This window comes from Chelonoidis abingdonii, chromosome 24 (genome assembly GCF_003597395.2).
Source record: "Chelonoidis abingdonii isolate Lonesome George chromosome 24, CheloAbing_2.0, whole genome shotgun sequence".
NCBI classification, from domain to species: Eukaryota; Metazoa; Chordata; order Testudines; family Testudinidae; genus Chelonoidis; species Chelonoidis abingdonii.
Window position 1 is genome coordinate 16868006 of NC_133792.1, and position 27515 is coordinate 16895520.

At 40.1% G+C, this 27515-nt stretch overlaps 1 protein-coding gene across 10 annotated transcripts in view; it reads right to left on the bottom strand.

Moving 5' to 3' along the window:
• The window catches only part of TSC1 (TSC complex subunit 1), a 55152-nt gene that overhangs the window by 24712 nt on the left and 2925 nt on the right, over nucleotides 1-27515 (bottom strand). For 3 of the 10 annotated variants that reach the window (XM_032779125.2, XM_032779175.2, XM_032779185.2), the window contains exons 2-12: nucleotides 21671-21733; nucleotides 9642-9834; nucleotides 8640-8743; nucleotides 7695-7847; nucleotides 6186-6330; nucleotides 4798-4952; nucleotides 4376-4449; nucleotides 2576-2754; nucleotides 1882-1997; nucleotides 1247-1370; nucleotides 575-687 (exon numbers count right to left, since the gene is read on the bottom strand). In XM_032779125.2, the coding sequence (XP_032635016.1) occupies nucleotides 575-687; nucleotides 1247-1370; nucleotides 1882-1997; nucleotides 2576-2754; nucleotides 4376-4449; nucleotides 4798-4952; nucleotides 6186-6330; nucleotides 7695-7847; nucleotides 8640-8743; nucleotides 9642-9747 (1269 nt within the window). In that variant the 5' untranslated portion in view covers nucleotides 9748-9834; nucleotides 21671-21733. Of the gene's footprint in view, nucleotides 1-574; nucleotides 688-1246; nucleotides 1371-1881; nucleotides 1998-2575; nucleotides 2755-4375; nucleotides 4450-4797; nucleotides 4953-6185; nucleotides 6331-7694; nucleotides 7848-8639; nucleotides 8744-9641; nucleotides 9835-17048; nucleotides 17359-20141; nucleotides 20372-21670; nucleotides 21734-27515 lie in introns of all 10 variants that reach the window. The other 7 variants (XM_075060627.1, XM_075060625.1, XM_075060626.1 and 4 more) reach the window with 4 other exon arrangements.

A 27515-nucleotide genomic window follows, 5' to 3' on the forward strand; every position in this document is an offset into this window, starting at 1 on the left:
CTAGAACAGGGCCCCATCCTCCCTGATTGAACTAACCTCGTTATCTCTAGCTTGCTTGCTAGCATATATATACCTACCCCTGGAAATTTCCACTACCTGCGTCTGACGAAGTGGGTATTCACCTACGAAAGCTCATGCTCCAAAATGTCTGTTAGTCTATAAGGTGCCACAGGATTCTCTGCTGCTTTTATAGAAAGGAGACTTTCTAAAAACGTTAAAATGTATTACTGGCATGCAAAATCTTAAATTAGAGTGAATAAATGAAGACTCGGCACAGCACTTCTGAAAGGCTGCAGACCCCTGCTCTAGTACATGTTCAGTGAGAGGGAATTTTTCCAGACAGATGACTTAAGTGGCACATCAATAAAGGACTTCAGAGACAGGCTAACCCAAATATAAATTGCCTGAAGTTATAGGTAATTTGTTAGTTTGTGTTAAGGTCCAAACTGTACTTTTCATAATTAAATACTTTTGATTTACACACAGACAAACACAACTGAAAAAACAGGTTCTCACGAAAAGTTAACCCAGAGACTGAAGTCAGCTTTGCCTGGCAGTTACATTTTGCCTTTACCTTCTTGGGAGGTGTGGCAGCAGCTGAAGGGAGTGAAACATGCACAAAGTCATCTGAAATGCAGGGTGGAGGAGGGGAGGTGGCAGGTGTTCCTAGAGGGGTTCCTTTTCCACCTGCTCAAAAGGCAAAGAAAAGGTTAATCACCATTAAAACTCCATATCCTTCTTAATTTGAGTTAATTTCACAGTCATAAAGTTCAAATGATACACACTTCAAATGATCTGCCGTTCAAACCTCACAATTTTCAGTTTCATATGGGACATCCAGTTTTCAAACTTCAGTACTTAACTTGGGGTACCCAGTTCTCTGTATCAGTGTTCATATTAGAACTCAGCTGTGTTAAATGAGTACTTGGATGTCTAAACGCTGATTTGGAGAACTCAAATGCAGAAGTGTCTGTTCCCATTTAAGACGCCCATTCAAAAAATTGTACACTCCATTCAAGTGTGAAGTAATGACATAGTTAAAAACATCAAAACTTACAAACGGCAAACTACGTAAGAGAATTTTTAGGGGAAAAGCAGTTTAAAGAAGTTCCAAATACACTTAGATTCACCTTTAAAGAGCCTGTATGCAACTCTAAGTATCTACAAAGATATTTTTAACAAAGTATCACTTCTAGACCAAGTTAAAAAAACCATTAAAATGCTAACTCTGAAATGCAGTACATACCAGGTGTGCTAAAATATTTGCTATAAGGCTGTGATGAAGTTTGTGAGGACTCCGACGAGACAATTCCTGGAGAGGTTGGTGGAGTGGTCATACCACAAACTGCAGAGGGGCTCCAGATGGTAACCTATGTCACAATATAAGCAAATCAATTAGGCATATGTAATAAAAACCTATATGAAATACACACATCTGGCCCATGCTCAATGTCAAAAACAAAAAGGTATCAATGAGAATTACATTTACTATACTAGGTACAGAAGTTATACTAGGAAGCTGCAATGCTTGCTCAACTGAAAGGAAATGCTCCTATTTCTAAAATACTCAAATCCAATGAGAAGCCAATTTAAGGAGTGAAGAATTACCATCTTTGTAATAACATGCTGGTGTGTCATGGTTAGGTGCATTAATAATAAATAATAATAATAATAATATATGACGATATACCTATCTCATAGAACTGGAAGGGACTTTGAAAGGTCATTGAGTCCAGCTCCCTGCTTTCACTAGCAGAACCAAGTACTGATTTTACCCCAGATCCCTAAGTGGCCCCCTCAAGGACTGAACTCACAACCCTGGGTTTAGCAGGCCAATGCTCAAACCACTGAGCTATCCCTCCCCCTCCAGTTGTACATTACCTGCTGTGGCTCAGTTGACAGCCGCGTAGACTGTGGGCTCAGAATCTGAGGTAGTTGCCCTTGCATTTGTGATAGAGTTAGCCTAGGAGTGGAATAAGGGGTGGAAGTGGAAGTCCCTGGAGTTTAAAAAAAGGAACATTCATGTTAGTTTATCAAATCTGACTTAGGTCTTGAACGGTCCTTCTTGTAGATATTTATCAGTTTTTATTTAAAAAAAAATAAAAATCAAATCCACTCATCTGTTCCTATACACAATCTGGCTATTGGGGAGCAGATTTATCCCTTTCCATCCATGCAAAATATATAACAATAATAATTTTAAGTGGCTAATGATTTGGGGTGTCTCAGTATTTGAGCGTGCAACGTTAAAGAGGCCTAATTCTCAGAAAGCGCTGAACACTTGACCAGCTAATCACTACTGTCAATTATGAGTAAATGACAGACAAGGCAACAGGAATGTTCTTAGCTCATCCTTCAAGGGAAAAAAAAGTCACAGCTTTGTGACATTGCTAGAAAATAGTAATAACAGGACTTCATATGCGTGTACAGAATAGGGAACAAAACAACTTTTCTTGTTGTAAAAGTAGCCTGATAGAACAGGACTCCAAGAAGGGTACATTAGTAGGAACTGTGATTTTTTGTAACGTAGCTGGTCTGCTTCCAATGGATATTAGAAGTCCCAATTAGCTCTTACCGTAGCTGATGTGTGTCTCAATATAAGGACTGGCATTGGGGTCAATTTGACGACGCTGCAAGCATATGCTGACTGGCTGAGACACCGAGTAATAGCTGTCTTCATATGAGGCTTCTTTTGGGTCCAGGGAGATTTTGGCACATTCTATCACAACATCATGAGTTTCTAGTCTTTTCCACCTGTAGACAGTTTTTGGAGCCAAGAGAGTAAGTTAGTTTTAAATAAGCTAATTAGGATTATAAATCAAGGTTCCTGGACATATTAGGAACTGGTTTGTCAGTTGGCTCATTTGTGTTCCTGCCAGCTTTGTATGATCCCAGCTGAAACGCAACTGAGGCACCATACAACTGTGTGCCTTGCAGTGTTTTAGACAGTTTACAAAGAAATAGATGACTCATAAGAGGTGACTCAAGTTTGGCAACATAACAGCTTTGAAACAGATCTATTTGAACCCAGCAGGGTCTTCTGTGGAGCATTCTGGAAGGGAGGAACAGCACACGAAGTCTTGAATGGTCCTGAGCTTCAACACATGGAGAGATCAGATCAGCTACCCTCAGATGTTGGGAGTCCAAATTTAGACAAACCAGCTGTGTAGAAATCTGAAACTATTTTGCAAGTTGCCATCTGGTATGCCATTTAAGGAGTTTTACCTGTTTTAAGTTTTGGGCATAAATATTCTAATTTCTTTCTTTCACTCTGTACACCTCTTCTCTGTATAACTGAGTAACTAAATTCAACAGTCAAATTAGAACAGGCCAAGACCTCAGAGGATGTAAGTTCATTGCATGTTAAAGTATAGTAAGAAAAAATGGGAAGCTATCCATTTAGAAGCTGCTTTGCTTTTGGCCATTAGATAAAATTTGAAGCAAGACAGTTTATGCAAAATACGAACCCAAAGGGCTTTAACTGACAATTCTGTGCCAATCTAACTCTTTAGAGGTGCTGCCCCCCCACCCAAATGCAGCTAGGAGAAGCCTGCAAAATTGATCACTGTGATAGTCAATGGGTTCCCATTTAGTAGTATTTTCCTAGTGGCTCTGAAAGCAGGGGAAGAGCACTATTATGCAGGAACAAGAGTCAATTTCTCCTCTTCAGTTGCTGGGCCTGTGGAGACAAGAGAAAAGCAGCAAGTGGTGCTGCTGCAGGCAAATGGGCCTATTTCTAAAAAAGCTAGTACAGCTGAGGCCACACAAAAACACACCTGTTAAAAGAACTGATCTGTTAACCGAATCAAATTTTTTAGGCACCAGATCAGATATACTGAAGCCATTTTAAATACTTAAATCCTATCAAGCACTTTCAATGAGCCAATGGTAAAAAAAACCACACACAATCTTAAAACTTGACCCAGTAAAACAGACATGAGTAACTGATGTCAAATCAAAATGCTCATAATGAGACTGCAGATTCCTCTTTATTTTGTTAAAGAAAAAGAGCAAATTAGTTGTAGATAGCATTGTTACATCACAGTAGTACTAACTGGTTTCTACCATAACTAAAATATCTTTCTCGGGTATTGTAATTATCCACCCACCAGATATAAAATGAAGCTGAACCCCCAAACAAACCACTGGTAAATGACCTGTTCCAACAATTTGTGTGTCCCTACCCCCAACTGTAACCTAGGATGCAGAAACCTCACGTTTTATCTGGGGTACCTTAGAGTACTGATTGCAGAGTATCACTGGCATAGGATTTTTCTGTTGACAGGCACAACTTTCTGTTGTGAGCTTCCTGAAAAAGACTATCTAAAGACTGCTCATTCACAGCTTTTCCTAATAGAAGAGTGAATGTATATACCTTCGTGGGTCCAGTTCATGGTCCTTGGATCCAGTCACTAATTCTGGATGAATTCGTACATGTTCCATCATTGGCTGGAAAAGTGGGGGCAAAACAGATAAATATGTATTTAGTGCATCTGGAAAAGCTTTGTACCATATTAAACTCCAAAAAATGGAGCACCAACAAGTAGCTCCAATAGGCAAGGGCTAAAAGTTTAGATGACAGTTACACAAGTGAGACAGCTAGATTAATTGTTCAGGCTTGCTTGTATTTAGAAAGCTGTTCTTGCTTCTGTCAGTAATCTGTCATGATTCTGTTTCACTGCACAGTACTCAATCCAATTATATCAATGCAGTAGCCCTGTTTGGCAGATAACTACAATCTTGCAGCTATAAACTACACATTTTTCTTAGTGGATATGAACATAAGCTATATTTTACCTTGACCACCTCTTCAAAAGTCTCCAAGTTTTCCTTCATACTGTAGTGAGAGCGCAGAAAGGAGACAAAGTTGCAAGGATACATTCCATAAAGGCGGTGAAAGAGAGCATAAACACTGGCATGGAGATGGACGAGATAGATCTCTGCCACATGACCTGGGGGAAATAGTTGGAGCCTTTATACAAGATTGAATTGGAGGAGAGAAAGAAGAGAAATTCTGCTGATGAATTTTGAGTGTCAGAAGTTAAGAGATAGTGCTTTAAGAATGCCTGTTATGATTCAAGACAAATGACAGTTTGGCAATACCAAAGCCTAGCAATGCTTAAGACCATCAGCTGTATGAAAGGAGAGGCCGCACTTGCACGTCACAAGTGTCAATCAGCTCTGAACTAAACAGTTCAGGAATGGAGTATTCATTCACGCTATCTGTTATCCTGTGTTTGCACAGAATCTAAGGTCCACAACTAGGGAGCCTACAGCTACAGCAATACACATCATAAATAGTCCTTAAAACAAATCCTTACTATTCAGATTGGCTCCTTTGCAGAAGAGTTAATTTTTCAACAATTGTAGTTTGCATGACTGACTAAACATTAAGCAAATCAATAAGGACATCCCTTTCAGCTCAAAGTCAAATAAAAATCTGATAACCACGGGGGGGGGGGGGGGGGGGGGTGAGCCAAGCATGAAAGCAGTCCTGTGTTGCCATTTTGATGTCTTTCTGGCCTGTAGGAGCAGCTATGACATTAGTCAATGCTAAAATGGCCTTTTAAATCACACCTCTATATACTCAACTATGGTGTTTCTTCACAGGGTCACACAGACAGAAGACATACAACTTCTAGAGCTGTGCCCCAAAATGGCTTATGGAGTTTCAGAATGGACTAAGACCAATCAATGTTAAAATGAAGAGTCTAATATGACTAGTACTTTAGAGATTACTGGATCAGAAGCATCGTCAGAAATTCCTATCTCCATAGCTAACACTCATAACTCAAAACCTCCAAACTGGCACCTGGTTCAAGCTAGCTGTTTTCTCTCTCACCTTTCCATCTAGTAGAGCTAACTGTCCATCCATATCCTTGGTGCTCTAAGAGTTGCATTCCTGCCATGTAGTGGCAGCAGCAGCACTATTGATCTTAAAGCATCACAGAATCCCTGATTGCAGAGTGTTGCACCAATAAGCGCCATGGTGCAAGAGCAAAATCCAGACATTAACTGTCAAAGAAAAGGAATAGCTTTTGCATTTAGTATCTAATTTTCCCCATTTAACTAACCCCAGGAGTCAGAACTGCAGCCCACCACTAGTCTCCCAAGATAGAGTGCTTGCCAGCAGTCAGAGAAATGGTGCTACTGAATCATACTTGCAACAAAGTCAGATCTCTCACCTGGATTCTTCAAGCACCAGGATGAGAGACGGCCAAATATACCAAAGAAATCATGAAGGTACATTTTGCCAGATTGTGGAATCATTGGCAGCATGGTTATTAACACTAGAACACCAGTAGTGAGTACCACTACATCTGTGTCAGTCTGCAATGAAGAAAAGTCATATTAGTCACAATGCAAATGGAAAAGCTTCATTTTTTCCTGACGCAGCACTAGTAGACAATGGACATCGCATATTTACACTCAGATAAGGCTCCTTAATCTAAACTTAGCAAACATTGGTTCACTATCACACCTGCCCCTTTAATCTTGCAGATCCCCAAGAGAAAGTCAGGGATTCCAGCTACTATCCTGTCTTCCAACCACTGACCTGCTGCCTAAGAATTTGTTGACTTCCTTCAAAGGCAGTCTTTATACCTGTTCCTTATCTGAATGGAGAGAACCACTACCGGATTACCTACCTCTGCCTGCAGAGCCCAAGCGATTTGAAATTTGATAAGGGTACCTCACATAGCTGGCAGACGACTAAAACTAGGCCCTAGCTATCCTCAAGTTAACATCTCTTAAATGCATACAAGCCTCTTTCTGTGCAGCCACACAAGTTAAATAGTATACCTATTATAGTAACAAGGCCAAATACATGATAAAAATGAAACCATTTGGACCAGAGCATAATAATCTGTATCTTGAGTTTAGAGCTTCAGTATTAAACCTTCAGGTTAGCTACAATCAGTTTGTCAGATTGCTGACATACACATAAAAAACCTGAGCACTGCTGAAACAAAACACTGATGTTAGCTGAAGGTACTGTTGCATTGTAAATCTAAGGCAACTGAAGAGGTCCCAAACTGTAAATTCTGTCTGCCTGATGCCTCCAATTTGAAAGAAAAGAAAAAAAGAAGCTTTATGAATAGTGACTCTAGTAATGCTAATCTACTACTATAAATAATTATGGAAATTTCTGTACCTTGTATTTATGTATCTTTACAAACTTCAATCTAGTCTCATAACACTCATGTGAGATAACACAGGGTATATAATTACTACTTATTTATCAGATGGGGGAAAACAAAAGTACAGGACAGTCAATTGACTTGCTCTCGTTCTCTCAGCAAGTTAGTGGCACAGGAAGGAAAAGAAACCAGGAGTCTTGACTTGCAGCCTTCCTGCTAATCACAAAACACTGTTTTCTCCCTATATTAACTTTAGTATCTTAACTTTTTACATGTTTTCATAAAGCAAAGGATACAAAGTTGTACAACTCAGTGCTTATAAAATAAGAAACACTCTGACCTAGGGCTGTCAGGGATCCACAGAACATCTACTATGTGGGAACTGACAGTGTAAGCTTCCTCCACCAGTGTGCGTCAATGGAAATGGAGCACGTACTCACTATTTTGTCAAAATTTTCCTTTCCCCAACAAATTTATGCAAATAGCACCCAGATATTACAGCAAGTGCCCCTTATAACGCATATAATAAATGCTCAGTGTTGACACAGTTCTTACCTTAAGACACTTCAGTAAAGAAAGCAGGAGAGGTGCTTGAGAAAGTTTATGTTTCCAAGATGGCTGTCGTCTTATCACATGACCCAACAGTGAGAGAGTATGTAAACGGGTAGCAGCTTTGCCCATATATTCATTAATTTTGTCCAATAGGTGCTGAAACCGAAATTGGGGGAGGGGGCAGAGGAGTAGAAAATGAAATGAAATGTTACAGAATATTTACAGGTACCTGATGAACAGGAAAGGACACCAATCTGTATGTTTGACAAGTTGCTCTTCTCAGTTATAGGAATTAAATGTGTTTTACAAGTGTGTCTTTGGAGCCAGATTGAATACAACCCTGTGCGCACAACACCGGGATACAGATTAAGTCTCTGTGTGGTGATGCTGACAACAAAATGTTGTTCAAAACAGAATTTGTCATTGTACTTGGCAACACATTCTGCTCCAAAGTATTCAGCCACTGCAGAAAAAACAGCTGTTAGTTTTGCCAAGTGTTCATTAAAAAAATTCCCACATGCCTGCAAAATCCGTGTATATTCTTGTGCAGCTGTGCTTCCTCCTCCCTTCAATGGGTAACAAATCTAGTAACAGTAATAAGCAACTGCTGCTGCGAGCTGTAAAGCAATTATATTACAAGTAAAAGATATTAAATATTTGTATGAAAGATCTTTCATGAGCTTTATAATTTCATCTCTTGCGATCAAGGTGTAAAGTTGATTGCAGTCATGGACCCAGTTTAAGTAATCCATGAAACAAAATGGAGTTTTGTGTTTGAGATTTTATTTTTTTTTTAAACTAACTACTCTTACTACACAGATAAAACACAGCAATTGATTCTACATCAAGGGAAAAGAAGGATTTTAACTGGCCTTCTATTTAGAAGCTTCTCTAATACTACAGTAACATCTGCCATGCTCCATGTTCTCCAGAACTAAGTTATTTTACCTTGTCATGAGGTTCTTGCAGCGTGGACAGGATCTGCAATGCCTGCTGAGAATTGTTTTCCAAGTAGTAATCTACTAGCATATTCACAAGCATCGGTCCACGATCTATCAGTTTGTTGTCAGCAACAAAAAGGAATAGGACAGGTTATAATGAACAAAAATTTTCTATTGTAAACAATAAAAATAATTGCAGAATTGAACAACATTCTTACAAGTGCCTCTAGGAAGTTACCCAGGTTTTTAAAAACGAGACCTCCCAATTACATTCTCCCATCCCCAACTGTCTTTCTGATTGTTCAGCCTGGTGAGAAAGAGGAAACAGCCCTTCCTAAAAACTGACAACAGGATTTCCTAAAGTGTCCCAAACTAAATGATTAGACGTGTGACACTGACTAAAACTTTCGTAGAGAGTCTACAGCCAGTGTTCCGAGCCGCTGGGTGGAGTCTGGCTATCAGTTGGATTCCCTCCTTTGTTCTCCACATAAAGCAAGTTTAGGGGCAAGGGGAGTAATGATGCTGTTCCACACTGAAATGAGTCCACTAATAGCCTTAGGAATGCTCTTAGTGGTAGCAGAAAGCATTCGTATAGCAAAATGAAGAATGGCATTTCACAAGAGGAAGTCATTGTTTGAAATGAGTAAAGTGGATGAAATACCTTCACTTTCTGGACATACTTGGTAGGAAGGGAGCGTGATATCTACTCAACGGGGGTGTGCATGTTTACTTTAGTACACCATGAAACCCTAGTAACCTTATAAAAGGGTCAAGAAGATAGTCCCAAGGAACCAGGAGTTACAGTTTATCAGATCCTCCAAGAAGTGTCTCTTTTAGCAAGAGGAACAAAAGGGGCATTAATTCTTGAAGCAATCACTGCCTCTGACATAGAGGGTTTCTTCAAAGTCAGGAGCATTTGCAGGAGCTTTGATAGGGAACTTCAACTTTTTGCTTATTTCTATACAAAGCTTCCTCCAACCCTCCAGTTTAACATCTAAGAGGCACATACCAGAGTTGAGGTTATCTTTGAAGACAGCTGTTATATCTTCCTGGACAAGCAGAACTGAAGAATCCAACATAGAGAAGAGCTCACCAATATTTGCTTGCTGGGCCATTCTGTTTACTACTACAGGCTTATACACGTGTTATGTGAATATGCAAGTTAAAACTTCTTCAGGTTCCTCATTGATACCCCTACCAGCCTGGAAAGACAGAGCAGAGTACAGATAACAGAATATATCTCCCTCATTCTCTCTCATCTCAAAGACCTCATCACTGCTCTACTGGTAACTGCAATATTACCCTTTTTGACAGTTAAATGCCAAAAAAGTTTGTTAGTGCAGAGTTAAGGCTGCCCAGTGATAGCTTGTACCCTCCCAGAACATCGAGTTCAGCAGAACTCAAACTTCTGAAAACCAGGAAATATAGAGTTACAGTGGAGGAATATAATGGAGCAGTTTGGAAGAGCTGTGATTGAGGAGATCTGGGCATGAGCCCCCTATGTACATTATCAAAGGAAACAGGTGCATCTGTACCATGAAGCTCCAGTCTACATTATTTCAAATACAGAATTGTGTAGGTTGTATCAGTGGCAGGGCACTGGGGTCTCTTTGCCATGGGTACTGCCAGTAGTGAAGTGGGATATAAGAGCAGTCTGTGGATTTAATGATGGGTACAGGAAAGGATACGTTTAGGCGATATCCTGTGTTCAAGTGTACAAGAGCTATAAAAGGGTATGAAATTGTTGTTACATTTTTTAAGTATGATATCGTGTTGGGAGAAGAGGCTCAGTGTTTGAGCACAGGACAAGGGCATATTACCTTTTCACTGTAACGTGGACTGAGTGAGAATGTGTGCATCATAGGTGTATTGGCGCATCGGTGCATTGCTGAAAGACGGCAAAGTTAAAATTGCATTGGCATTGACCATGACACTGTATTTCCTGGTTTTCACAAGTCTGAGTTTTGCTGAATTTAATTTTCTCAAAGGGCACAAGCTATCCCCAGGCAACATTAACTTTGCATTAATGACATGTTTTGCCATTTAGTTTCCAAGATTTTAAATAGAAAAAGAGAAACCTTTGTTGGTAGGCAATAGTGTTTTTTTTATACAGTTATAGTTCTCACACGGTTTGCAGATGATATGCTGCTGTAACTATGCAACAATCAAAAGACCCTTGGCTGGTGTAAACTGAGAACTTACATCACCATAGGTACGTCTCTCATAGGTTTGAAAAATCCAAACCACTGAGAGACGTAGCTATGCCAATCTAACCCTGGCTATAGAATTCTACTGTCAACCTAGTGCTATCTTCTGTTGACTTAGCTATCACCACTTGTGGAGATGGATTAACTATACCGATGGAAGACCCTGCCCATCGGCATAGGTAGTGTGAACACTGAAGTGTTACAGCAGTGCAGCTGCATCAATGTAGCGGTTTAGGTATAGACATATCCCTAGCTTTTATATACTGCATTTCACCAGAAAAATCTCAACTTTACATCATTATCCTCATTTTACAGATGGGAAACTGAGGCAAAGAGGGGTGAAATGACTTGCCCAGCGTCACCCAGCAGGCCAATAGCAGAGCTAGGAATAATCCCAGTCAAGTGGTCTTTCCATGAAGCTGCATAGTTGCTATGATTTCTCAATGCTCCTCTCTCATCCTATATATTTTGTGATAGTGGAATTGGGATAATGATCATGCTTTGAAATATACTCAGTGTGTAGCTGTTAACAGGGCTGGTGAGAGAAATCTCATCCATGGTCTATGTCCCAAAACCTTGACAGTTTTATTACCTGGTTGTTACAGTAACTTTCAGGACTGAGAGAAGACTGATTTCTCTCTCTTTCCTTCTCTACACCCTGGACCATCGCTCCCCGCAACATGTAGCCTCTTGACAACATTTCCAGCTCCCCTTTCCTTTCCCATCCCATTAAGCCCTTAGTTGACACTGCAGAAGCCATTAATACGTAAGAAAAATCACTCCTTGCTCTCTCCTGCTGCATGCATGTATCACAGACAACTGCTTACTGAAGGGTGGCAAACTACCTTGGATATGTAGACAAGCTGCACAGAGCTGAGACCCTCACTCCCATTACTCACTTCCAGCTGGGCCTTCTGCTTCAGCCAGTCTTCCCCTCCCAGGCCCCAGATTCACCTAATCTGCCCTTCCTCCAAACCTAGCACCTCCCCACACATTCTGATCCGCTCTCTCTGACCCCACATGGATGATGTGTATCTTAACTATTTATTTTCTGCTGTTTTCAGATATTTGAAAGTAATACATGTTTAGTCCCCCCACCTCATATGGAGGGACAAGGTGAGGGGCTCAGACCCATGAAGGGCGGTAGAGGTCCCCTACATTCTAGAGTACACATACTGAAGAGAAAAGTTCAGGGCTGACCCCCCTCTCCCATTTCCTCTGCTGCTACTCATTCTCCAACCTATTCCTAATCCTTACGTCTTCCCCCTTAACCTGAGCCCTCTCCAACCCCGCTTCCCTCCCCAACCCCTCATTTCCATTTATTCTTCTCCCCATAACACCCCCATCCCTCACTTTAGGCCTAAATCCTCTCCCCTACCACCACCTACTCTTTTACCCCGCCCCTTTCAGTAAGGGTTCACACCTGTAATTTATTTTCTATTCAAAAAATAGTTTCACACCTTCTGAATATCCTGCTGTACTCAGATAGCATTTCTCCTATTAAAATGCTTGACAGAGAAAGATTTTTCTAAGCTGTTCACAGTTTATTCTCAGTGACATTACACTCCATATTCTTTATTAAAATATGCTTATGATATGGATATGACATAACTAAAATATTTTTAATGCAAGATGGCTCATGTAAGATATCATTGGAAAGGTTATGATTTACTGAATGTGATTATCCAATTTGTATGCATGTATCATTTCTGTATCTAAAGCTAGGAATGTGGCCTATGTAACAATTACTGGGTATGTATTTGGAAGACACCCACCAGACAACAGGCCATCAAATCTGACGGGCCATTAGAAAGAAACAATAAGACTGTGATGATACTAATCTCTTCTCCTTCCTGGGAGGCATCCTGGGACTTAGCTGTGACACTACTAGGTCAGATGGTCTTGTCACCTAATACTAAAGACTAAACATTATCTTGGATTTCTTGTAACTTTCCACTAAAAAGGGGCGGTGTGTGTGTGTGTTTGTTTAAGTTTGGGAAACAAAGGATTCACGCTTTATGTAAACCTTACTTAAGAGTGGGTAGGAAGGCAAACTGGACTTTCCTCCATTGCCTACCCAAGAAGGACTGCTGAAAGACCCTGAAAGGACAAAGGAACTAACCGGAAGGGAAAGGTAGGAGTGAGTCCAGACTGATATAGGGGTCCAGGCTGTAAGAAGAAATATCTGGAATTCTGACCTACGGAAACTCTGCATCCTGCCTAATTCAACATTTAGGGCGAGAAATTACATTTTGTAACCCATTTCTTTAGTAAATCAAGCTTAGTTTGCATGGTTTTATTTACTTAGTAATCTCCTTTGTTCTGTTTACTATCCCTGTAACCCTTTAAAATCCACCTTTTATAGTTAATTTGTTTGGTTCACATGAAGCAGGGAACAGACTGCCATCGATGGGCAGCCCCACCCCCCAAGCGTTGCACAGACAAGGGGCAGGAAGCAGGGGCTCAGACATTCCCCATATAGGCAAGCCTCCTCCAAAACCTGGCTCATATGGGAGGGTCAAACCCCCTGTAGATGGGCTGTGGACCAGAGGACAGTGCACACGCGCGCGCACACACACTCTCTCTCTCTCTCTCTCTCCAGGACGAATTCTGCACCACTGTGCACATGCAGAATGTATGTTCCCCACAGCTTTCTTTGCTTACCCCCAGAAAAATGACTTTGATGGGGAAGCCACATGAGCAGCCATGCGACCCTCCCCAGCAATACGTTTTGGGTGCCCAGGGCAGCTGGCAGAGAGGTAAATCACTGTGGAACATGGGGAAGGACTGGGAAAAACCCAGCTGGTGGCTCCTATCCAGTTCTGGGCTCGGTTGCTAGTCTCAATTGGGCAGGGGAGGACAGGACTTCCTCTTTCCCAGCACAACATCTGGGGCTGTCTCAGACCCACTCCCAGCTTTCGCCCCCACATGTAGGAAGCTCTGCAAACTCTACTCCCCGCCCCCTCCCAGCACCCATCTCTCCTCAGCTGCAAGGGGAAGGATCACTGTACAAGGAGCTGCTCCCCCATCTACCCAACCCTTCTGCATTCAGACACCCCCCCCCACCAATGAGCACCACTCCCCCTGAACTACCCTGATGAGCCACCCACACCTGGATCCCCACCCCACTGAGTCCCACTCCCCCAGCATCCAGACCCCTTGCTAAGCCCCCCGCTGGGCTCTATCCTCCCCACATCCAGGCCCCCCCACCCCACTGAGCCCCAACCACCTTCACCTGAACCCCCCTGCGGAGTCCCATTACCATTGCACTAACCACTTATATTATCTTCTCCTGCCACCAATTTCTTCTCTCCTTGCATTTGACAAGCCATCTGGCATCTTCACATAGCTGTCCACACCAATCTCGCAGCTCTTCCAGCATGCCTCACTTCTTTCTGATGGTTGGATAATATGCTATACATCTAGCCTTCAAAAATGTAGACCCAAAGGAATAATTTAGAGACAATAATTTACTGAATGGTATTTGCTTCTTGTTTCTGTTCTCAAATTATCTGCAAGCAGTTTACAATTTTCTCACATTTACTTACTGGCATTTAATTCTCACTTTGCAGATTGTGAGCAATTAGTTGCAGAGATGCAAATTTTGAATCACACAGTATTTTTATTGGACATACAGGACACATGGTATGTTTTGGTTTCCTGACAGAATGAGTGCAGTTCTCATAGCCAGATTTCCAATGCAAATACTTTCACAAATTCTAAAGGCAAGGGGAATATGGGGAGAACTGATGTAGCCCGTCACATAATTCCTCCAGAATGCCCTCAGGAGTAACACAGAGCAGGGGAATGTGGGGCTGATGTGCCCCGTCACTATTCTCTTCCAGCTCTCCGGACACTCACTCCTTGTCCCCCTTCCCACCCTCCTCTCTCCCCACTCCCACTTCACTTACTCTTCCACCCCAATCACGCTCCCCTTCCAGGAAGCATTTGCTTGCATCATTTTTTTAAATATAGTTTCAGCACTTTCTGAATATTCTGCTGTATTCAGATTACATTTCTCCAAAATAGCCTACCCCCTAAGAGAGGCAGACTGAAGCAGCATACTCACTTTTCTTACTTCAGATTTCTGCCCTGGCTTGGATTTGACCTCACAGTGCCTTGGGTGGTGCTCAGACTCAATAAACTTAAAACATCCTCAGGAGCCACCCAGCCCCTGTGATATGGGTGTTTTCCAGATAGATTACAGTAAGCATGTACATAGAGACACACTTGCATGTCTATTTGTGTGTCTGATAACTGGAGAAGCAAACTCTTTGAAAAAATATTTTAATGTGATGTTCTCCAAACAGCTGATGGATGCCATGCACTCTATTGGAATAACTCTGGAGATCTTGGTACAACAAGCTGAGCCCTAGTACGAGCTCTGTCAGTGAGCAAAGAGGTTGTCAACTTCAACCTAGGTGCTGTATTTTTGGAACATTTTGGTCAAATGCCCCAGATTTGGATCACTAAAATAACCCAAGCCCTCAAGAGGCATTCCAACTTTAAAGTCAATCCATGTAACCATGTAGATTTCAGAGCACTTAGAATTGAGCTTTAAACAGAAAAAGCTGGTCTTAATCTTAACTATAGCAGAGCTCTTACTCTGCTATAATGTTAAATGGAAGAAGCTACTAGGGATATTTTACCTATGAGGGATGCATATGTATGGGAGAAAGTTTATAGCCTTCCCTTCACACTCAATAAAACCAGTAAATTATATGCAACCTTGAACATTAGACCCTGTTTTGTTAAGAATATGTTGGCTGAGACACCTGGATTATGCCTTTTGCATCAGACCGCTATGAATCTTCAGCGATCTGGTCAGCCAGTTGGGATGACAAGAGAAAGCAGCTGAGAACAAAGTGGCAATAGCTCCCCGAAAGCACCAATCCTCCTTCTCCTATAGGGGCCCCTAATGCAGCTGGGCTTCAGAGCAGTTCACACATACTAGGCTACACTGAGGAAGTAACCTACATGCTCAAGATTCTCTTTCCTCCTCCCATATTTTCAGGTCGTCTGCAATTCAGCCTCATTCTGGAGAGTTACTTACAGCCCTTCCTCAGTCTTCCAGCTGCTCATAGCCCTTTAGTGAATGAGAGCAACTCTGAATGGAAAGGTTGGTGCGGGAAGGGGTAGAGAAAGGAAAATCAGAGGGGGAAAAGGTAATAAAGTGTAGCTGAAGGTAACTGTGCTAGAATATGACCCAAGAAACATGGTGGTATCTGTCAATTCACTGACAGATCTTGTTCACTATAGATATCTAAATATGGAGTGGCACATTTGTATTAATATACAGAAGGCAAAACTGAACTGCATTCAGATCAGTTTTTATGATAGTAATGTTCTACTACATTAACCTTTCAGATTCCTATTTTGAATACATGGATGCATAAGCCACTGCTGAGTTCATAACTAGTAGCCAAAATTCTGTAATTTACTAATGTAGTTCTAGTCTTTATTTTACTCAAAGGAAATCTAAACCAATATCAACCTCCCCAGATAATGCCAGCAAACTGTCTTTAGACGGTTATTCTACAACCACATTAAAAGATGTCAATTCTTACTCAATGGGACGGGGTGATTTTATTTACCCAAAAGGTATACAAAATGTTAAGACTAGCAGAAAACCAGCACAGCGACATTTCTGACTACTTGCTTGGTTTCATGAAACAAGATAAATGAATTACAGAGAGGATAATTTTATCACCTATATAGGTAAACTTTTGAAAAATATGGCAAGTCACATTCTTTTGTAGTCTACAGCCTTCCCACTTAACTTTTTAAAGAGAACAAGTACAGTAAACAGTACATCACAAACAGGAAGTAAAATGAGCAAACATAAACTTGAGTGGATTAGGAATCAAAGCACAGATTTACACATACACCGCCCTGCTCCGAGTCCACAATAAATAGTACTGGGATCCTGGTTTATTGCCCAACTATCAGAAATCACAATCTCATAAATACACCAAGAATGGCAGACTGTGTTAGGAGTTTCCTAAAGCAAGGGAGTCATCCTGCGTTTGGAACACTCAAAGTCAGTGTTCATATTTAGCTGGACAATAGCAGGCTAAGCATTTAGCATAATGAGGAAGGAAAAAGTGAACGCAAGAAAACAAACCAGTCACTTGAGAACTAGTTAAATCTAAGTTCTTAAGAACATAAGGTGAAACATTTAATTCTACCGTGAGTAAAACTGAAAGTACCTTGCTCTGTTATCTTGAAGTCAAGAGCCAAACCAACAGCAAGGAGAAGACCACAGCCTATTATGGGTGAAGCAGAATGGGATGCTGTAGTTTATCTGTTAGACTGTTTAGCTGTAGAATCAGTCAGTGTCAACTTTCAGGACTTCAATACCCAGGATTAAAAAACTGGGTGGGATACAGGGTTCAGATTCACACCCCCAGTTAGCCCTTTCACATGTATTGAGATGTTTTTCTAAACAAGGACTGAAATAGAGATGATTCAGTCAAAGCAGGAAAGAGAAACTACTTCAGTTTAATATCGAGGGCAAGCCTGTGAGTTAGAAAAATGCTGTATTACATTTTGAATCTTTCATACAGAAGCATACCATGCTAAATATACAAGATCATGTTCTACATCCTACTTGCAACTGTAGTGCTTCATAACACTTGGGGGGAGGTGGGCGACAAAAATAAACTACCCACCCTCTGCCTTCTAGAATAATGTATTCTTAAAGGAAATCTGTAGATGGTCCCTTTAATCTCACTTGTGAATCAAGCAACATGCTAAATCATCAGCAGTATGTAAAACTTTAAAGTTACAAGTTTTCCCTCTTTTTCTACCTTGAAGGACCATACTCTGATGTTTTCATTTCAGTTATTCAAGTTTCTGGGCAACCTCCTTTCTGGTCCTTCTAGTAAATGTTTTAAATGGCTTTATACCATATTTTTCCTTGATCACCAAATCTCAGATCAGTTAGTTCTTGCTGAATAAGCAACTATTACCAACTAAAATCTCTTTCTGTGATAGAAAGACAAGCCTTTACCAAGTAACAACAGACAGCCTGGTTTTATGCTTACCATAATAATCTCTATTCTGCAAATACTGAAATCTAGGCTGAATAGTTGAAACCAGTTATCTTGGCTGTAGCCAAGTAAACTGGACACTTGCCATCATTGTCTGGTTTTGATGTCAGCTTTACACTGCAGTGCTGATTGCATTCAAAATGTCAAGCTAACATCACAACTCTCTAATTCCAAGTGAGAACCAGTGTTAAATCTCACTTTAGAAGTTATTCTATAATCAACTTTTATACCCAAATTAGAAAGGCAACTACCGTACTGATTTTACAGTATGAACAATCTAGAAAATAAATCCCAGTAGGTAAGAGTTAGAACTGTGCTATACAAGGAATATATCACATACCATCTCATTAATATAAAATAAAGCAAACATGGAAATCACGTAGTTAATCTGGAGCAGAGAAATAAGACTGTTTAAATTGTACTTTTTTCCAAGAGTTGCTATTAAATTGTTAAAATGGATTAGCTTTATTATTTTAGAACAAGGGCTAGTTGCCCAATAAAGACAAGGTTAACTTAGAAATCAGAAAGGGTCAGCCTTTGCAGATGCAAAGATAATTTGCTGAAACACTCCACGAGCTTTAGCTAGTGTAGATAAGAGGGGCAGCTCTAAGTAAATGATGGTTAATCCCCTCCTCCTATAGCGCATTAAGGATGACAATATCAGAGGAGGCAAAGTGTCTGCTCATTTAAAAAAACAAAACATAAAACAGGATGAGGCTTAATTTGACTCTAGAGCAGTGGTTCCCAAACTTCAACAACCTGTGAACCCGTCACTAAAATGTCAGGTCTCATGAATCCCCTCCTAAAAATGAACATTTCCAGGGATTTTCTCCTTTATCTGAGTATAAATTATAAAAGCAGTGATCTGGGAAATATAAATTTGTTTTTATGACATGCATATTACACACTATTACTACAGTATTTTTATTACATTATGAAAATGGCAACACTCTTCCAAGATCTCACTTTCGTAGCTTAGGCTTATTCAAAGTGATATGTTATAAGACAAGGCTCCTGTGTTTCATCAAGGAGTATCAGATGTGAAACATCATGAAGGTATTTAAGAAGCCAACTCAGAGTTCCTCCTATACAAGCATTCAGGTCTTGAGCAGTCCAGGCAAAGAACGCACATTACAACAAAGCTTAAACTTGTTGTTCATAATTTTAAAACACAATACTAGCTGCCTATTTAATTTTAAAAACAGCACAAAATATCCACCTCTTTCCATTTCTTACAAGGAGTCTTGAAGTTTACATCTCAGTGTGACAGATATGCTTGCTTTGATGCGCAAACTATTGGAAGTCCACAGGCTCTGAGCTGCTGGCCTCGTGCTGCCCAGGGTCCCTAGCTCTGTCTGCCATTAGGGATTTTTTTTCCCCCAGAACCCCCAGTAACATTTTGCAAACCCCCAGGGGGTCACGAACCACAGTTGGGGAACCACTGTTCTAGACTCTATCTGCAGCGTGTATCTGTTATAACAGGTGTCAACTATTTAAATCTTCTGCACATAGATGGAATAGCAAAGGTCTCAAATTGTAAAGAATCCCTTTTCAACAGGGTAGCATCCAGAGTTATCAACTGTGACAAATACAATCTGAAAAAGTTTGTTAAATAGCTCCCAATAAAAGCCTTCTATGTGCATTTTTTTAGTCAAACATTATATAAAGAAAACTCACTTTCAAGTAAATAACTTGACTGACAGTGAGATCCTCTAATCACTTTTTATTCTGATATTCTTAACTCAAATATGTTCAATGAAAAACAAAAAGATACCATTACCTTGCAGCAAGGGTAGGCAAACTTAATTTTAAAAAACTGCTTTAATGAAACACAGAGTGAAACACACAAATCAGAAAATCCTAAATTATGGTTCACACAGTAACCAGAACCTCCCTGGCCTGCCTGTATTAAGTTGCACTGCTCAGTATGTGACTTACTACGTGCAATGAAGCCAAATAACAGCAGACGTAGTAACCACAACTGAATTTCCTGACAACAGCTGCTATGTGACCATGTTGCATGTATTAAAACACAAAATTTAACAGCATACAGTAATATTAAGTACAGGATAGCAGAATCGTGGTCACTGTGGGAACCATAGCCTTGAATTTCCTGATTTGTGCATTTAAAGTTTCACTCATCATATTGCATTAAAACAGACTCTGCAAATTAAGTGAATTTGCCTTTGTAAAAAAGAAAGCATCTGAAAACTGGGGCTTACACTGCAAGTATCACAAGTGTATACGTACTGGAACAAGGAGACCAAAGTCATCTTCATTTTGATCCAAATCCTCCAACATTCATCAGGAAAATGACTGTATCTTAAACATTTAATCCTGTCTCATTCTCAAATACAAAGGTAATGAGAGAGTGCATGGGTCTACAGCAACAGGATGAAGTCCGAACTGCTGTTGTTGCATCTTTCTTTACTCTTTGCTCCCAGCATTGGGAACAGCAATACAGTGTTATGCCTGCTCTTCTGAAAAGAAAAATATTAACGCCAATTTCAAGACATGAACACAATCCATCATATGGTATAGTAATACAGTAAAGCATACAACCCCCGTTAAGTAGGTGCTGCTATACAGACATTGTAAAAATTGGTCAGGAACCAGCAAAACCAAACTCTCCAAGCTCCAGAAAGAGTCACACAGGCTTAAACTTTTATATTTGAAAAGTCCTAGATTCATGGAAACTGAATGATTCCAATACATTACTTCACCACCACACAAACTTTTTAAAGTTTAAAAAAAGAAGATTTTCCTGGCCTAAAGGCATGTTATTTAACAAGTCGTGTTCTGTTCTGCAATGTGTAATTCAGTTTCTGATCCAGTCTCCCTCTTTCTAGTTTGGCATCACTTAACAGCAACCCCTCTGACTCCATAAGGAGAAGCTAACAGGCTCTCTACATCCTTTGCCAGAAGTAAGGCAAAAAACAGTGGACTTTGAAAAGTGTTTGGAAAGGGCGTGGGGGAAAATGGATTGACACTTGGAGCTTCAACAGGAATTCCGAGAACCTCTCTGGGTGGAAAGAGAAGGGCTTAGCACAACAATTTCTGCAGATTTCAGGCTTTCATTTTTAAAAAGTTAAATTCCTAGCTCTTATGTTTGCAAATAAAACCAGCTGTAGTGCCGTTTTCCCAAACCTGCTGGGATGGCTCCGGTGTCTACTGCTGTTCATAGCTTTACCAAGAAACAGTATGAAGATAACAAAACTCTGGACTGTTTCAGTGCCAATATTCAGAATGCTGTGAGCAGCAATCAAGAATTAAATCAGTTTCACACTCCTAATGCTACTTGGGAAAGCTATGAACAGAGACAGGCACTGGCGTTATTCAAGGAGAAGGAATGAAAACACAAAGGTTGAGAAATAATGGTGACACCCCTGCTTTCACGGCAGCCAGAAACTCAGCAGTAGGAGGACAAGACAGAAAACTCCTCCTTTCCAGCAGCTAGGAAAGGGCTTCAGGTAAGATGCTTATTAGCCACAACCTGATGCAAATAATGGAGTTTCCCTCCTTCCAGTAGAGTCCAGGGACAGCACACTTACCAGCAGCTGATGTGGCAGAAAGGCCTCCGCTTCTCACTAGGCTCTTCCCCACACCAATAATCTCACTGGTGAACACCTTACCCTTTGTATTTACCTCTGGCTAGTAGGTTTTGGATAAATTTTACAAGTCCTGAACTATTCTCCCCCTCAGAAGTCATCCTTCAAAAATCAGGATTGAAATACAGAGCATGCAGGGGAAGCTTTTAACTGCAGTTGGGTATGCTGTACCTGTTCTGTGGACAAGTAGGAGTCCAGTTTCCAGTGCTGTCAATCTGGCACCTTTCATGACCACTGAATTGAAAAAAAGAACAGAGAGGTTAGCATATGCTACCATTAACACTGTTATAAAGCAGTGGAAAAAGCCTGTTATGTTTCTCTGCAGTTTTGTCGTTCCTGCATTACATCATCAGTCCCCAGTTTGAGTAACAACCAAAAAAGTTGCATAGTTACTTCTGGTTCTTGATAGATTAAAGGCACAAGAGAATCAACAAAATATTGGCCTCCACATTCATATTTTTGCTTAATTATATGAATTTACAAAACTTGCTATGAAGAGAATGTTTTTAGTTTATAAATTTTAATAAACACAGATTTTTGGATTTAAACATTCCCCTAGAGAATCATGAACCCAAATAATTGGACAGTGAAGAGGACTGTAGACAGAAGTGAAGATGACGATTCCATTTTGCTGTCCAAATTGAGCAAGATACAAAACTAAAATTAAAACTGTAGAAAATAAAAGATTAAAATTCAGTTTTGTCTATAGTGTTCGTAACAGAATCAAGGACTTGATTTAAATATATGTTTCATGTTGACAGGATTGCTTTAAAAAAGGAAGATGAACTTATTTATTTTTAACAAACAAACTTGTGCCTCTCAAGATGATTCATTATAGAAAATAATTCCATTCACACACCTAAACTTTTGGGCCATTTCTAGTACTTGGACACACTGCTATGAGTTAGCTGAGGGCTCTAGAGCAGTCCCAGAAGTTTATAAGATCACATAATTATTAAGCCTGACACTTCAATGATTCTCATGCTCAGTATCTTTACTGGTAAGTTGTGTTTTAAAATGTGAGCTGGGTTTATCCAGTTCCCAGGTGAAGCCATGGACACAACAGATACCCTACTGAGCGTCTGTCACAGTACAGCTGCCTGGCCTTGCATAGAATCGCAAATGTTAGAAATGTAGAAAGATTTAGACCACCAAGTCAATCCCTACACAAGCAATAACCATAGGCTCCTCGAAGGAGGGGAAAGGGCGGGGAGGGAATATCACTTGATCCGCTTGAAGAAAAAAGGTTTTTGGTTTAACTGGGTAGAGTGGCAGCCGAGAAATTATATTTAAACACCTTCCAAAGAGGTGCTTTTGAAAAGCTATTATGCACATGGGCTTGATTTTGTACGGGGAGGTGAGAGGTTATTTCTTAGCACTTATAGAGCAATTTATACAGTAGAAATGATGTAGTTTAACTTATGTTATATTTCAGTTTTCCAATTAATTGACTTAGAAATAGCATTTCTTCTTCCAGTGAGTCTCATTACTCCTTTAGTTTACTTAAGTTTTTGCCTGTCATTCTCAGGATGGTCAGTGAGGAAAAATACACATGAATGTGTAGGAACAAAGACAGGATTACACAAAGTGATAGCTGCCAAGTAATCCCAAAAGAAGCAAAATAAGAAGTGTGGCGAGTGAGAGGAAAATGGTTGCAAGTTCAAAGTTGGCAACTTAGTTTTATTTACAAGAAGTATATCTTTCGCAACAAACTATCCAACAATGTTCTAATAACCTATGTTACTAGGATGGCTAGAGCATAGACATTTTGTACTTCCCCTTAGCAATGGCACTTTAATTCAGTTTTCAGCAGTCATGGCTGGACAGTTAAAATGAAATTTCACAGTCCATTTATAAAAAAGCAGTGTTATCATCAGAATCCTTCAATAATCAAATGTTTCAAATGTAAAGGCTATCCCTTCACATAGTCTGACAGGCTCTGACTGACAAGTCCAACTGGGATCAATAGCAAGACTTCCTATGGAAGATACTTAACAGAAGACTATAAACACCTGTTTCAAATTTTCACCAGCAGTTTGTTTTCAAGTGTTTTCCAAAGGAGATGGGTAGTTCATTATTTTTATATGGATTGGACCACACAAGCACCCAGAGCGTGCCAGACACTTTCCAAAGTTAAAATGTGAGCCCTTTGGGAAAGGGACTTCATTTTATGAAGGAGAGAAAGGAATAAAACACACTATCCTTTATAAAAAGCAAAACAAAGAAACAGCTAGCCCTTTCTCTAGCCTACGTTCAGAGAGTTAATGCACAGGCCTTTCATTCTAGCAACCACATTCAAACTCTGAGTAGATCATAAGTTGACTAGTGGGTTGGTCTCAAACTCCCCTCTGAATAAGTCTACACCTCTAAGTTTGACTGTTAAAACCTTCACCTGAGACATCCACATTTTTAATAGGCATACTACACATCAGGATTGAGGTACATTGGCAGAACGGTATGGGGGAAAATTGCTTGCCTGCAAGCAACACTTTCTACAAGCAAAAAGTCTGTTCCTTGATTTCCCTGGACATTATCTGCAAGATTATATAATGGAGTTAGAAAGCTAGATGTCTCAATTGTTTTTTGGGATATGGAGTCTGCCAAACATAGGATGCTAGTGAATCCATTCCAGAACAATAGTGAAGTAAAGTTATCATCATTTCACAATTGTTTAGTTGCCTAAATGAACAGAACTGGTGATCTAAGTCTAGTTACTAGGACACATATCCACATCAAACCAGTGACAAGTGAAACCCGTTTTGAGACCGAGGACAAAAAGAAATGAGGCGTAAGTTCTAGCCTACTCTTTTACTCTCCTACGGACTTGTCTACATTCTCCTTTTCCTTCAGATCTCCCTCCGTCATACCACCCAGGCAGATGCACCTACAGTAGTGGAAACACTACTGTACACAGAGTACAGACTTTCATTTTTAAAAAAACGAAGTGTCCTCTATAAATGCTTAGAATAGGTCCAGACGACAGTGGTAAAAACACCAACAGCAGCTCTTCACAAGAGTTTGCTATCGTTAGAGCACATGAAGCTAGCTATACTGCTGTTAGTGTAGCAGTGGGAAATTAAGAAAAATTCCCATGGAGAAAAAGCAGATAAGTCACACAAGCACAAGGTTCCACAACACTGTGACATGAGTGTGGGAAAGCATTGCTGGAGATCTACCTGCTCTGTAGATGAGTGAATGTCAAACTTTAGGCTGACAAAGATGAGGATGATAGTAAAGAATATGGCTGTTCTATTAGAGATGTAGTTATCTAAAAAATTTACTCAGCTTCCCTAACTAATTAAAACCTAGAGTGACCTTGTGCCAGTAAATGCAGAATATTCCTGAAGGACATGTCAGTCAGTGGCCAGTGAATTGTACACTATTACTGCTCTATTTTTATAGAAGTACTAACAATCTTCACTCCAATAAGCTGTTTTTTGAACCATTTGTAAAAACATTCTACACAAGTTTCAAATTTATACTGTACAGCATCTTGCAACCCCATTTGATATATTGCTGAAGTTAAATGAAAAGAGCAAGTAACCACAATGGCATGAACTAAAAACCGTTAAGACACATTAAATACTTCTGCCGACACAGGGTTTAAATTGAATTATTTGTCTTTATTAGTCTTAAGCTGTCAATTGTGGCTCTTTGATCAACCTGGTCTATGATGCTCCCTGTAAGATGAAGGAACTCATATTACAGCACCACTCTTGAAGACTAAGCTACAAGTTGTCCTCTAATAAATACTATTCCAAAACTGGCTTTAAAATGGATTTAGTTAACTTGTATAAGGAGGCCAATGTGTTCCAATGGAACAAGCACAGGTCTGGAAGATGTATACCCATTCTTGCCAAAGACTTGCTGTATAATCTTCTGCAAAAAAAACACAGACATCACTTGAGTTTCTCTTCTGTAAGGTGGGAAATACAGATACTTACCCTACTGTGTAAAACACAGAAATCTTCAGATGAAGAATATCATGGCTGTTTGATATTATATCCACCTAAGATTTGCAATATTGTCAGTAGTAAACCATCTGACCCTTGCCTAACATGAAGAACAGTCACTTCTTTCACCCCAATTTACATTGTGCACAAGACAGACTTTAAACAAAATTCCTTATTTCCCAGTTTGCATGCTCTCAGTCCCGTTAAAGACAATAAATTCAGCAAGATACTGTCAATGCTTCGAGTTGGCAGGATGAAAATGGTGAATCAATAACTTTTCCTCCAGTTTATCACTAGGTATTTTAGCCTCTAATGATTTTTATATTTGTTAATTTTAATATCTTCTACAACAAAAGTCAAGATCCCTTGGTTGGGTATTTATAAAAAGAAAAGAAAAAGTGAGCTTGTTTAAGTGTTTATACACACACAAGTTCATCCCCTCCCACTGAAAAATTAGAAATAGCTATAGGCAATTAGCCTAATCTTACATTCACGAGCGTTCACAAAAGAGAATCTTATTAAATGAGTCAAAGCAGTAGGACTAAAGACTTGGCCCACAGAGAAGGAGGGAGAAGCCAGGAAACCTCAATTATAGAACCTATAAAAGATGTGTTCTTTTCAAGGTGCAGTTTGCCCACAAGGCATTGTAACCAGTCAAGGAACAATAGACTGAGGCCAGAAGGGAAAGGGTAAATAAAGCATCTGCACAGTGAAAGAGATAATGGGCTCTCTCTACAGGGTACAGGACTTCTACACACATTTTTGGCAAGAGAAAATTTTCTTCTGTTGTGAGATTTTATCCCAAGCAAAAGAAAAGAACACATTCCTTCCATAAAGGTATTACCATTTGCTATAGTAATACAGATTTAGACAAGTGAGGTACTTTTTCCATTGCTGACATCAGTATTTCACCCCACTTGCAATAATTTTAAGTTTGGTGGGTGAGGGAGGGAGAAGAGGCCAACAAATTGTTTCAAGATGCACCCCATAAGTGAGAGGAAATGTTTTAAGTTACCAAACAGACACACTTCAACAGCATATGACCTCCACTAACATTCTGGACTCTGCACAATCAGGAAATAGACTTGGCTATGGTAATACAAATCTTAAGGCTCATACTACTCCACCGAACTAGTGTTTTAAGCAGATATCACAAGGTGCTGCTTAACCAGCATTACTGGACATAATGTGAGTGAATAGTGGTATAAACATTCCTTTCAAGGAGAACTCAGAAATTGACAAGCAGTTGCTCCTTGTCCTCAGGAGCCCTCACATACAGTCCTGAAAGGATCAATCATATCTCCTCTCACTTGAGATACAAGACTTCTGAGACAGCCTATGTGTCGCCAGGGCTCTACTGCCATCAATATGCCAGCAGTGCCCAGTTGTACACTTCCTTCTCATGTAAGACCATCATCATCACAAAGGTAATGGATGAAATAAGTGCCAATGAAAAACAGTTACTCTCAACTCAGAAGAGAGTAATGCTTGTATGGAGAGGAAAACACTGAACAGCTAACCAAAGAACTGACTTCACTCTCAACAAAATACTTCTGCTCTCCAATTGTCAAAATAGTAATGACCCTAAGGCTATGCAAAGTTAATCTTTTCTCTCTGGCTGCAGAAAGTAGCAAGAAATGTCATTCCACTGCCAGACCTACAAAGCTGTTCTGTTTCCTCTCAGACCTAGCAACTATGATGTACACATTTGTCTAGCCTTAACCAACACCACTATGTAGCTGGGATTACAACAGTCCAAACAATAACTCTAGCATGTTATAATATGTGGCAGCCTGTATTTCAATAGAATTAGCCACTAGTAACACATCACACATCTCCTCTGCCCTGTTCACTTCCAAGTCCAATGTAAGCTGCCAATTCTAAACCTAGTTACTAACTACTGAGTTCAAAATCATAGTTGCCTAGCCTGTCCATTTTCCATCTTCCTTTTTGCAGAAGGTTACCCTCAACAGAAAGGAAGGGGGAAAAAAAACAACAACCATGGTTAAACAGACAAATCATATGATGGTAAGAGCAGAGTCCAATTCAGTGGCTTTTATGCT